Genomic DNA, 12,486 nt, shown 5'->3' with positions numbered 1-12,486 from the left:
TTATTAGGATTTTTGTTGGGATTGCATTGAAACTGCAAAGCAAGTTGGGAAGAACTGATCATGACGATACTGACTCTGCCTATCCATCAGTATGAATATCTCTCCACTTATTTAGTTCTACTTTAATTTCTTTCATCAGAGTTTTGTAGTGTTCCTCACAGAGATCTTATACATACTCCTGTTAGATTTATACCTTAGTATTTAATTTTTGGGGTGCTAATTTAAATTGTATTATGTCTTTTAATTTCAAATTCTACTTGTTTATTGCTGGTATATAGGAAAGCAATTGACTTTTTTTTTTTTAAGTTTTATTTATTTGTTTTGAGAGGAAGGGGGAGAGAGAGAGAGAAAGAGAGCACAAACAGGGGAGGGGCAGAGAGGGGGAGAGAGAGAGAATCCTAAACAGGCTCTGCACTGTCAGCACGGAGCCCAACACGGGGCTCAAACCCACGAACCGTGAGATTATGACCTGAGCCGAAATCAAGAGTTGGAAGCTCAACAGACTGAGCCACCCAGGCACCCCATCTTTTATTTACTTATTTATTTTTAGAGAAACAGCACAAGTGCGAAGGGGCAGAGAGAGAGGTTGACAGAGAATCCCAAGCAGGCTCCATGCCACCAGTGCAGAGCCCAATGCACAGCTTGAACTCACGAAACAGCGAGATCATGACCCGAGCCGAAACCAAGAATCAGACGCTTAACCGACTGAGCCACCCAGGCACCCCAAATTTTTTTTCTTTAACAGGCTCACTGGGGTGCCAGGGTGGCTCAGTCGGTTGCATCTGACTCTTGGTTTTGGCTCAGGTCATGACTTCATGGTCGTGTTGGGCTCTTTGCTGACTGCACACGGCCTACTTGGGATTCTCTCTCCCTTTCTTTTTGTCCCTCCCTCCTCATGTCTCTCTCTCTCTCTCAAAATAAATAAATAAACATTAGATGCAAATAAATGAAACAGGTCTACTCTCACAGGGTTTCTGCTCCTGGAAGCCAGCCCCCCCTTGGGTGTAGTCACTGAAATACAGTAGATTGCTAGCCTATGCCACCTTTCCTTCTCCTGGAGATTTTTCTTCTCCCTCTACTTTGGCTTCTTGAAGACCACTTGGAGCAGGAGTGAGAGAAGAGGGGTGAACAAGAGGAAAAGAGTGAATAAGGGAAGGGTGAGGAGGGTAAAGCGTGAGGAGGGCCAGCCACAGGCTTGCTGAATCTTTCTCCCGGTCCAGGTACAAAGAGTGTGGCACCCTTGCTTGAGTTCCTCGTCACATGTGGCCAGGAAGGGGCTGCGAGCCAAGACAGCTAAGAGATGGGCCTGAGGCCTGTGCTGAGCCCAGTGAGGACATTCTTCCCGTCACCTCATGAGGGAGTGAAGCCCTTGGTAGTCGCCTGGAGATCTACCACGGATCCTATCCACTGATTCTCTGTGCGCCTGTGATATCCTTCCAATACCTATTTCCTTTCCCTTGAATTAGCCATTTCATTCGCTTTTTCTTTTTCTTTTTTGTCTGTTTAATATTTATTTGATTTTGAGAGAGCACAAGCGGGGGAGGGGCAGAGAGAAGGGGACAGAGGATCCAAAGTGGGCTGTGCCACTGACAGGCTGACAGCAGCGAGCCCGACGTGAGGCTCAAACTCACAAGCCACGAAATTATGACCTGAGCTGAAGTCGGACGCTCACTCAACTGACAGAGCCACCCAGGTGCTCGTCATTCACTTTCTTAAATTGCAAGAAAAACATGTTCACACAATAACAGAAATGCAATACACTAAAGCTGGAGTTCTCTCCCTAGGAAAACCACTGTTATCAGTTTGATATGTGTATGTATCCTCACAAATTTTTTCTGTGCATATAGAGACAGAGATGGACTAGATCTCTATTTAATTTGGGATTATGGGAGACAGAAGGCATTTTTACCAAAAATAGGGAGTCATACGAAGTTACTCTTTTTTTTTTAACTTGTTTTAATGTGTATTTGTTTTTGAGAGAGACAGAGACAGAGCACAGGCGGGGGAGGGGCAGAGAGAGAGAGAGAGAGGGAGACACAGAATCTGAAGCGGGCTCCAGGCTCCGAGCCGTCAGCACAGAGCCCGACACGGGGCTCAAACTCATGGATCACGAGATCGTGACCTGAGCCAAAGTCAGACACTTAACCGACTGAGCTACCCAGGCCCCTCAAGGATGCACATCTTTTTCAAAATGTATTAGCCCAGGCACCTGGGTGGCTCAGTCGGTTGTGTCCAACTTCGGCTCAGGTCAGGATCTCACGGTTTGTGAGTTCAAGCCCCGTGTCAGGCTCTGTGTTGACAGCTCAGAGCCTGCTTTGGATCCTCTGTCTCCCTTTCTCTCTACCCCTCCCCTCCCCTCTCTCCCTCTCTCTCAAAAATAAACACACACACACAAAATAAATTTTTAAATGACAGTAATAACAAATGCATTAGTCGATTTGCTTGTAGAGTTTTTTATTTCTTGATTTCTTCATGTATTAGAAATATGAACATTTTACGGGTACCCGGGTGGCTTGCTCAGTTAAGCATCCAACTATTGATTTTGGCTTAGATCATCTCACAGTTGTGAGATCAAGCTCCACATCAGGCTATGCACTGAGTGTAGAGCCTGCTTAAGATTCTCTCTCGCCCTGTCCCTCTGCCCCTCCCCTGTGCATTCTCAAAAAAAAAAAAAAAATGAACATAATGATTATCAGTTATATACTGCAATCATTCTCTCCAAATTAGTGATTTATCTTAAATTTTGATTTTGGTGTCTTTGGCTGCATATACATTCTTTATAATTTCTATGTTTTTTCTTTATGGCTGCTAGTTTCCTGATCACACTCAAGAAAGTTCTCCCTGCCCCCAAACTATACATGAACATATTTATATGCATTTTCCCCCAGAGGCACCATGGTGTAGTGGTTAGTTGTAGAAGGAGAAATTCTGTAGCTGGACCTTAGGTCCAAATCCCAGCTCTGGCATTTATCAGTTGCATAACCCTGGTTAATCTCTCTGTGCCTTAATTTTCTCATTAGTAAAATGGGGTTGTGGTGGTGGGGATTAAGTGAGTTTATATATGTAAAGCATTTAGAATAGTGCCTAGCATATAGAAATACTTGTTCCTTTATAGTTTTCTTTTTTTTACATTTAGATCTTTTTTTCTTTTGCGTGTTTTTTTTTTTTTTTTCTCAAGTGGATAGCCAGTTTTATAAAATAGTCTGGTTTTCCACTGATTTGAAATGCTACCTTTAGGGTATAGTGAGGAACAGCCCATCCCTAGGAGGGCCCTAAAAGGCCTCAACCAGTTCAGAGCCAATCATAACTGCACTTGAAAGGAGGTTGTTCAGTTATTACTTTGTGGACTCCTTGGGATCCTGCTGAAAGCAGAAATTGTGAAATCGAATTTAACAATGTTCAGAAACTTGGCGGCCCCTCCCTCCCCTCTGAACTCCACCCAAACACAGGGCCAGGAAGGCCACCCCAGTAGCCCTACTCAAGGGAAAAAGCCTGAGGAGGGACGTGTTGTTGGGAAACCACGCCCACTCTAAAAATGCGCAAAACACAAGCTGTTTTCTGCAGCGTAATCATGGCAAGAGAAAAAGTGAAGCAAACTCAGTCGTGCTGAACTTTATACTAGAACAGAGAGTATGTACATATAAGATGGGAGGCATTTACTGTGAGGGTGGCTGGAGCTAGTGGAAAGTTTCTTCAGCCTAAGAGGCTCATCCGCATGAAACGTCTACTGTGTAGGGCCTGGCTGAGAACCATCCAGATTGAACTTCAGCTCCAACCCTGGCACCCAGAGTCCATCACAAACACGTCAACTGTATTTTAGGGTGTGCTGCCACCTCCTGGCCAAACTCGTGTTGCTGTCACATCACAGGCAGTTGTAGCAAAAAGTGACGCAGCCACACAAGTGCAATCCGGTAACCCCAAACCCCACCAAACACACCCGCAAGCTGCTGGCTGACATTCCGTGGTGACTACAGGTGGTGCCACTCAGCTGCTAGGGGTCTATGATGGGGCGTATTGGGCAAGCAGATCTGAACAGTGGGGTGAGCCTAAATAAAAAATTCAAATATCCTGGGGTGCCTGGGTGGGGGTGGGGGGGTGTTCAGTCGGTTGAGCACCCGACTCTTGGTTTCGGCTCAGGCCATGATCTCACAGTTCATGGGTTCAAGTCCCACATTAGGCTATGCACTGGCAGCGTGGAGCCTACTTGGGATTTTCCCTCTCTCTCTCTCTCTCTCTCGCTCTCGCTCTCACTCTTTCTCTGCCCCTCCCACACTCTCTCTCTCCCTCTTGCTCTCTCTCAAATAAACTTAAAAAATTTTTTTAACCTTTTAAAAAGAAAATTCAAATATTCCAAATGCAGAAACACCAGTATATAGATTCCGTTCTCTCACAGTGAAATAAAGAGGAGCCAGGCCCATGCCTGGGCTCAGCGCTCTGCAAGTTCATGCTGAAAAGCTGGAGAAAAGGCTGTGAATCCAGGAAGAGGCTCTGAAAAGTGAATTGCTATCACTCGACTTCGCCCGCATCTTCTCTGCTGTCCTACCTCCCATCCGCCTGCCCCGCCCTCTGGTAGCCATAAGGCCAGGCACCCAGAAGTCCAGAGCAACATGCCTGGGGCAGTAAGACTTTCCATCGCTCTCTAAGGCACACCGAAAGGCCTCTGACTGCCGAGGTCCCAGTGGAAACGGAAGGAATAGGGGGCGTCTTCCTAACCTGGGGAGGGAAGGGAAAACAAAGCCAAGGAGATGTCAACTAAAATGTGAATGTGATCTTTATTATACAGCACATGTGGTATCTGTACATCCCAACAAGTATACAGGATACTCTATAAAACCAAACCTGACCACTCCAAGTTACACTGGACGAAGATTTAACCCAAAGTCACGTCTTGTAAAAACACAACGCGGTCCTGTGTGCCATGTTCCGGATCGAGGCAGCACAAGAAGGGAGAGGAGAAGGACTGGGTTTGGGCCAACGTAACATCCTCTGGTTATTGCACTTTCATTCTACACACTCAGTACGTTATGCTTTTATTAACACTGTACTAGACATTAGTCCTTTTGAAACAAATAAAAATATTACATAAAGGTAAAAGACAACAAGCCATCCAGACCAATTTTCTTTTCAACCCTCCGAGTCAGGTGGCCTCCCCCAACTCCAGGTATTCACATGGTCTCTACGCTCCTCTCAACTGGACTGGATGTTAACAAAGCAGATGTAGTTAAACATAAAACCCTTTTAAGAACAGTAGTGCTACTTGCAACCCCCAAAGGAGAGTGCGATACAAGTTTCTGAAGGTTACCCCCCCTCCCCCCCTTATCCACTTTGCCGCAGCACTGGCCCTAACCACTCCCCCCGGAGTTAGAAGGAGCAATCCACTTTTTTGTTGTTGTTTTAAAGAAAAAGTAGGTTACTTGATCCAGCAAATCCAAAAATCAAGCTTTGAAAACTCAAAGAAGCAACTAGTCTTTTGGCAAAGGACTCGTCAAGGGCCATTTATCCCGCTCTGAAGCAGTATGGACCCTGGCTGGAGTCTCCCTAGTTAGCCAGATGGGAGACCAGGCGTGCCTTCTCTCCAGAGCAAGGCCAGAGGGAATCTCTACTCCCCATGGGCTACTGTCATCACCGATCCCTCCTGGCTTCTCAGTGCTAAATAATAAGCCAATAACAATAATAATAATAATAATAATAATAATAATAATAAAGTGTCATGCAGTGCAGTTATCACTTTGGAGCCCTGCCACGCCAACCTCTTCTCTCATCAGGGAAAGACTTCTGGCCCCTCTTTGGCAGCTCAGGTAAAGATGCATCCAGATGCTGACAGGGACTGGCGGAGAGTTCTACCGTTCCCGTTTCCATCTGTCGTAGTTAATAATAGCCTTTCCTTCAACGTTTCCCTGAACTTTAGTGTTAAAAAATCAGGAGAAGCTGCTGTCTGGGCTCTGTTCCCTTGAAACTGATGGAGTCACAAGTGATTCTCTTTGGTCCGGAAAGAACCAACACTGCCCGCTTTCCCAGAGAAGTGGAAGGCTCGCTCAACCCGCGAGCCGCGTGCCTGTGGAAACCTCACCCAGGCGAGCATTCCTCAAGTCATGCCAGACTGCCCTCGCTGCCAGCTCCCTGGGCACAGTGTCAGCCACTCCGGGGCTCCGGGCTTCATCTATTTTTCTGATTGCTCTGCAAGAAGGTCCCTCACTCGGTTCTGAAGTCACGTAAGGGACCGGACTTCAAGCACATTAAAAATGGCCAGGTGATCATTTTCGGGCTGGGGTAAACCGCCCTGATGAAGTGATTAGAAGGACAGAACACAGTGAGGGTCATTCTTCCATCCCGTCCTTCCTCCTCCCCAGCCACAATCTCACCTCACCGCTCGGGAGCACATACAACCAAATCTAGGAGGGAAAACCTTTAGGACTTTGGTCTTGTCGAGCCCTCTATAGCCCAAGTGCCCCCCAGACTTCTTTGAATACCTAGTGTCTTCCCAAGTAATATACAGTACAGTACATTTCATGGCATCCCATCACCGTAGTAACAACGGGTGCCAAGGAACAAAGGATCCGAAATTAGCGGACAATGTTATAAAACAAAAGCAAAGTATGCAGCGTGTTATATATATGCACTCCTGCACTCAGCCTGCTGAGTGTTTAAATAACACCTCCAAATATCTATATGTGGACTTTGGCTGGCCTGGAGATTTTCAGGAATATTTTGCACCTTTCCTCAGAATACTTTTTTTTTTTTTTTTAATGAATTGTTAACACAACTACCGTCTTACTTAGCACTGGTCCCTCCCATCCTCCTTCCTCCTCACTCAGGCAAAAAATCTGCTAGGAAACTGGTGTCTGAGAGCTGACAAGGGACACTGGGTGGAGGACAAGCGACCCTTCCTCCCCGTGAATGGGGGTGGGAACTAAGACTTCGGAAGAATGTTAGGAATGGGACTTCAGCACAGAAGCACAGATTCCTGATCCCAGCTAGAGTAAAGGAAGACCGGCTGCAAAAGGGAAGCACAGAAATCCTTTATGAAATCTCATACAGAACAGACACTGAGACTGTTTTTCCGGCAGGTAGACACTACTCACCTCTCCTTTTTAAACTTGAAATCTGGCTTCCTGGAAGCCCCATCATTGTTTCCAGAAGGACAAACGGGTTAACGTGACAAGAAGAGAGTGATGATTTGAAGAAGTAAAGCTATAAATAGGTGTTAAGAGACCTACCGAACATTCTACCAACACAAGGCTGGCGCTCACAGAACCCAAAGATACTGGGTGTCTCACTTTATCATTTGCAAGTAGGAAAGTTTTTAGCACTATGTGGAGTTTCTGAAGGGCTCCAAGTGCTTAGAGGGTTACTGTGCTCAAACGTATCATAATCCGAGCTCGGGATAGCCAAAGAGTTAAAACTGAACTTTAGACTCCATTTCTACTCCGTTAATGTTTAAGAGATGGTCATTCTCTCGGAAACAACCCTACAAATTTCCAGCAGCAAGTCCGCCCATCTTCTTACACATCTACTCAGGGACCTGCTTCACAGAGCTGGAGGTCAGGCACAAGGGACAGACCACAGTGCTTGGGGACTAGGCAGATGCGACAGAGGCTCCTCACCTCCACTGCCTCTTCCCTCACCTGCCTGGTTTTTTAAATCTAGAGGACCATTTTGGTGGAGAGAGGCTCGAAGTCAAGATCTGAGAGGCACCGATATTTAAACTGTTCCCCTTCAGAATTTCTTACTGTGTACATCTCCTGACAAATGCTCACACTGTGTGTGTCCCAACTGCAAGGGAGGGGAACCGCCCCAGAGGCTAACACACAGGGCGAGGAGCACACACAGAGCTACAAAGAGCATTCTTCTTTTTCATCTGGTGCTTGTCTTCTTGCCTTGTATTCAAAACAAGGTAAAAAGAAGGGACGAATTGTGAAAGAGATCTCGGTGAAAAATCTCACTGACCCAAGTTTAAAAACATCAGTGTGTTAGGTTCAAACACAAAAACGAGAGTTTTTGATTCTTTTAAGTTTTAGAAACAATGTGGTATCTTTCTAGTAGGTTTGCGTGGAAGCTCACGGCCTCCAGATCACTGCCCCTTCTCAGGTCTCACCAGATACTCCACATGGGTCAATGTTACTCAGACACTCATCCCCAGGTACCATGTTAAATGGACCTTCCCCATGTTGAAACCCAAAGGGTGGGGGGTAAACGTCAAGAATGAAGGGAAGAAAAAGAGATTGGGTCCTGGGGTTGCCAGTAACTCAAAATCCAATCGCATATGTATATATACACATATGCACACACACACATTTTTTTGCCTTTATGCGGCCTCTTGGTGATGTAACCCATGAAAGCTCCCCCAGAAGTCAGGGATATTCGGTCCCATCAATGTAAACACGCTGGCACCATAAGGAGCAGACAGCTCCGTTTCTAGCTCCCTCACCGGGGCCTCAGGCTGCTGCGACCTGAGGTCTCCGGCTGCAGGTAGCGGGAAGTTATTTTTTTGTTCCGATGTTCTTACAATCCCAGAACTAAGTTCATATTTTCCAGGGGTCCTGACGACTGGATAGAACCAGACTATTCCTAGCTAGAGCCGAAATTACAAAAATTCTAATTTTTAGTACTATCACCACCGCAGTGCCCCACTTGTCTTAGCAACATACAGTGAGCAGACGATGGTGACATTTGCCTCCTTTTCAGTTCTGGGGCTGGAACGTTGCATTCTTCAGTGTTTACGTGTCCCACACGATCTTGTGCGGACGGGATAGTGTGGGGCATCGGCGAGCCGCTGAACGCACCCTGACGACCAGCGAGCTCCTCGCTACCTGGCAGGCGCCTCTGCCTGGGAAGGTCTCAAGTTGCCCAGTGGGCATCAGTTCCCTCAGGAGCTCTCTGAATAAACGTCCAATTCTTCCCACGGCCAACAGGTGAGGGGAAGGAAAGAAACAGAGTAAAAGAGAAAGGTCTTTGCTTTCAAGTAGAGTCATCCAGTCCCCGGTTCGGCTGCTCCGAAGCGGACGCGCACAGCCGGTCCATGATGCCCCGGAGCATGGGCTGCACGATGCCCAGGAGGGGCCTCTGGGAAGGGTCGCCGTCCCAGCAGGCCTCCATCAGCTGCCAGCACTCCTCATCGAACACAGGCAGACGCTCCGGCCGGGCCCCTGGAGACAGGCGCGTGGAAAGAAGACCAGAGTCAGCGACAGGGCCGGTGCCACCACGAGGCCTGACCGGCTCGCAGACCGATGGCCCATGTGGGGCTCAGGAGTTCTGGCTTCGACTGCAGACACCTAGGTTAGAACCTGACAGTAACGGTGACAGAACACTGGAACGCACTGGCATAGGAAGTAGAAGAATTGGAAATTTTAAAGAAAAAAAGCCTTGACACGGTTGAGCGCAATGCTACCTGAAAGCAAAGGGGCGACCTTGGTGTCTTCCCTGGATTCCCTGACGGTACGTGGCCCTGCGGTGTGACGGCCGGAGCGGGTGACAGGAGGCCCGGCTGCAGGGCCTGGTCTCAGTCTCCCCTTGATGGGGGCCGGGGCGGGGTCGGGACAGGGTAGGGCTTGTGGCTCTTACCTCTTCGCACATTGTTCCAGAGATGGTCTTTGCTGGCACACCTCTCAAATGCTTCAGGGAGCTTGACAGAGCCCGAGCAGATATACCAGAAGAGGATGCCAAAGGCATAGACATCGACGGAGTTGTCGTATTTCCCTACAGCAAGAAAGGGTGACGGCAGTGAGCCGGGGCGAGAGATCAGCTGTGCCCCTATAACTGGGTCTGCAGAGGTCGTCACGCCTTTTTGTCTAAAGCTTTTAACAGCCATGATCTCCCACAGCAACCCTGGTAGGCAGGACCGCTGACAACGCCCATCTTCTACCCAAAACCACAGCACAGGAAGGGTGATGTGAGACACCAGGATGGCCAAGACCAGAGCCTGACAGAGGAGAAGGAGGACAGGCCTCTGATTTTGATTGAACAGCCAAGAAGACCCATCCTGACGGGTCGGATTGGGGAAATAAGCTTGGGAAACACAGGTGGGTGAGCAGATTGGAACCAGAATGTAAAAATTTTTAAATTTTTTAAAAATAATTAATTTATTTTTGAGGGGGGGTGGTGGGGAGGGGCAGAGAGAGAGACGGAGTCCCAAGCAGGCATGCAGGAGCCTGATGCGGGGGCTCAAACTCACGAACTGTGAGATCATAACCTGAGCTGAAATCAAGAGAGTCAGGACGCTTAACCAACTGAGCCGCCCAGGCGCCCTTAGAACGTAAAGATTTTTTTAGTTTATTTTTTTCTTTCTCAGAGAGAGAGAGAGAAGGGAGAGGAGCAGAGAAAGAGAGAGAGAGAGCGAGAGAGAGAGAGAATCCCAAGCAGGCTCTGCACTGTCAGCACAGAGCCCAATGTAGGGCTCGAACTCATGAGATCATGACCTGAGCCTAAATCAAGAATTGGACACGTAACCGACTAAGCCACCCAGGCACCTCAGAATATAAAGATTTTTAAAAGACAGAAAAGTCTGGATTCAATGGGCAGCATGAGGTCCTTTAGGTTTTAGGGCAGGAGGTGACACGAAAAACCTATTTTAGAAAGATTCTTCTGACAGCAACTGGATGGACTGCAGAGAATCAAGGGAAGTGAAATACCAAGCAGCCAAAAGAAAACAACCGTGGGGGGGGCGGGGAGAGAAATGTTCCAAGAAGTGAATTTCGAGAAAGAAAACGACTGTATGCTGAGTCCACCGTGGGTCCCGCTCACCCCCGCCCTCACGCGCATCACTCAGGGAAGGGCCGGGGCCGGACCTGTGTGTGAGGCCAACGAGAGCAGGCCACGTACACGGCTCATTTTAAATCTTCCCCACGCTGATGAAGGGCCTGCCGGGACTGTCCCCTCTTCCCCGGCACGGACACAACCCCTTCCCCTCCCCAACCCCTCAGGCTCAAACTCTCGAGTCCTCGTCTGGTCATCCTTTGCTGTTCACCATCGACACCTAGTTAACCACAAAATCCCACCCGTTCCTCCCGTGAACTGATCCTGAATCCGGCACGGCTTTTTTGTGTCAGTGCTGCTACCAGCCTGATCCTGGAGACCCAAACCCCTGGTCTGCCTGCCTTGGTTCTCGCCCCGCAAAGCCCCTCCACCTTCCGCTGCTAAGCTGACCTTCCGTGAACGTGTCCTCATCCCCCGCCTGCACAGTTCTTTTTTTCAAATTTTTAGAATTATTTTTGAGAGAGACAGAGAGAGAGAGAGCAAGTGGGGAGGGGAAGAGAGAAGAGGGACAGAGGATCCAAAGCAGGCTTGTGCTGACAGCAGAGAGTCCTATGTGGGGCTTGAACTCGCAAATCGTGAGGTCATGACCTGAGCCTAGGTCAGACGCCTAACAGACTGAGCCACGTGGGCGCCCCAAAAGCTCAAGTTCCAATATTTCTTCCACAACGAGACTTTCTTCTTCGGTGTGGATTTCAAGCTCGGTGTGTTTCATCTCCAACCTTGTTTGCTTTTACTCCCCACAGGGATTTGTGCCCTGTCAGGCAATTTTCCTCATACTTCCCTTTCCCCAGCCTCCAGAATGTTCTCTCCTTCCAGACACCTGGTTAGATTCTAGAGCCAGAAAGACCTAGATTCCAATCCCAGCTCCATCATTTCTAGCTCAGCATTGTGGGGTGGCTTTCTGATGTTCACCAGTCTGGACTTAACTTTACCCGTGACATGGGCACAAAAATGCATCAGCGGCAGCACAGACTTGCTGTGAGGATTAAATGGAACAAAATATATGAAAAACCGTACTCGCACTGCCTAGCTCCAAGAACATGCTTAATAGCAATGCCCTGCCCACATACCAATTTTTCCCGACTTGACTCAAGTCCTACCCCAAATCTCAACCATAAAACTGTCAAACATTTCAACCTTCACTTACCACCTGTCTGAACACCAGCATCACATCATGTAGCACCCGATTTAGCACCTGGTCACACAGTCTGATGCTGCTTCCTAATTATTTAACCTCTCTTAATCTCTGTCATCAGCGAGTTCATTGATGATCAGGGCCAACTCCTGATGTACAGAAGTTCTTCAATCAGGACTTTATGATCAACTAACTGGTTGATTATGGCAACGACAGCACGAATAGCCCAGAGAAACGTCCAAAAGCAGACTCGGTGACTCCTAGTTACACTTCTCCTTCTCACCCCTTCACCTCCTCACCTTCCCCCTACCTATCTTTAGGTTTCCCCTCCCCTGGCTCTCCCTTGCCCGCCCCAGACCGGCCGGTAGTACTTGTGGATACTACTTAAGCAAGAGATAGAACTCATTAAAGCATGGAGCCCTGCTGAGGCCCACTCCCGCCCTGCAGCTTACCTGTGAAAAGTTCAGGGGCCATATGGATTGGTGTCCCCACAATGCTGCCTGACATCATGGCCTCTGGCTTGCAGAACCCTAAGTCAGTGATCTTGGCACGGTTCTGCTTGTCCAGCTGCCAACAAAGCAGGGCAAGAGTCAGCCTGC

At 48.2% G+C, this 12,486-nt stretch overlaps 1 protein-coding gene and 1 long non-coding RNA gene across 5 annotated transcripts in view; one reads left to right on the top strand and one right to left on the bottom strand.

Moving 5' to 3' along the window:
* The window catches only part of LOC106972909 (uncharacterized), a 41,903-nt gene that overhangs the window by 10,437 nt on the left and 18,980 nt on the right, over positions 1 to 12,486 (top strand). Inside the window, exon 3 of the long non-coding RNA XR_008293232.1 lies at positions 1,221 to 12,140. This is a non-coding gene — a long non-coding RNA (uncharacterized LOC106972909). The remainder of the gene's footprint in view (positions 1 to 1,220; positions 12,141 to 12,486) is intronic.
* DSTYK (dual serine/threonine and tyrosine protein kinase) overlaps positions 4,749 to 12,486 on the bottom strand; it is a 49,639-nt gene continuing 41,901 nt past the window's right edge. Inside the window, exons 11-13 of one of the 4 annotated variants that reach the window (XM_027074853.2) lie at positions 12,340 to 12,454; positions 9,562 to 9,696; positions 4,749 to 9,146 (exon numbers count right to left, since the gene is read on the bottom strand). In XM_027074853.2, the coding sequence (XP_026930654.1) occupies positions 8,959 to 9,146; positions 9,562 to 9,696; positions 12,340 to 12,454 (438 nt within the window). In that variant the 3' untranslated portion in view covers positions 4,749 to 8,958. The other 3 variants (XM_053209461.1, XM_053209462.1, XM_053209463.1) reach the window with 3 other exon arrangements.

Source organism: Acinonyx jubatus, chromosome E4, assembly GCF_027475565.1.
Source record: "Acinonyx jubatus isolate Ajub_Pintada_27869175 chromosome E4, VMU_Ajub_asm_v1.0, whole genome shotgun sequence".
Taxonomy (NCBI): Eukaryota; Metazoa; Chordata; class Mammalia; order Carnivora; family Felidae; genus Acinonyx; species Acinonyx jubatus.
The sequence above is the reverse complement of the archived record's forward strand: the minus strand, read 5'-3'. Positions and strand labels throughout refer to the sequence as shown.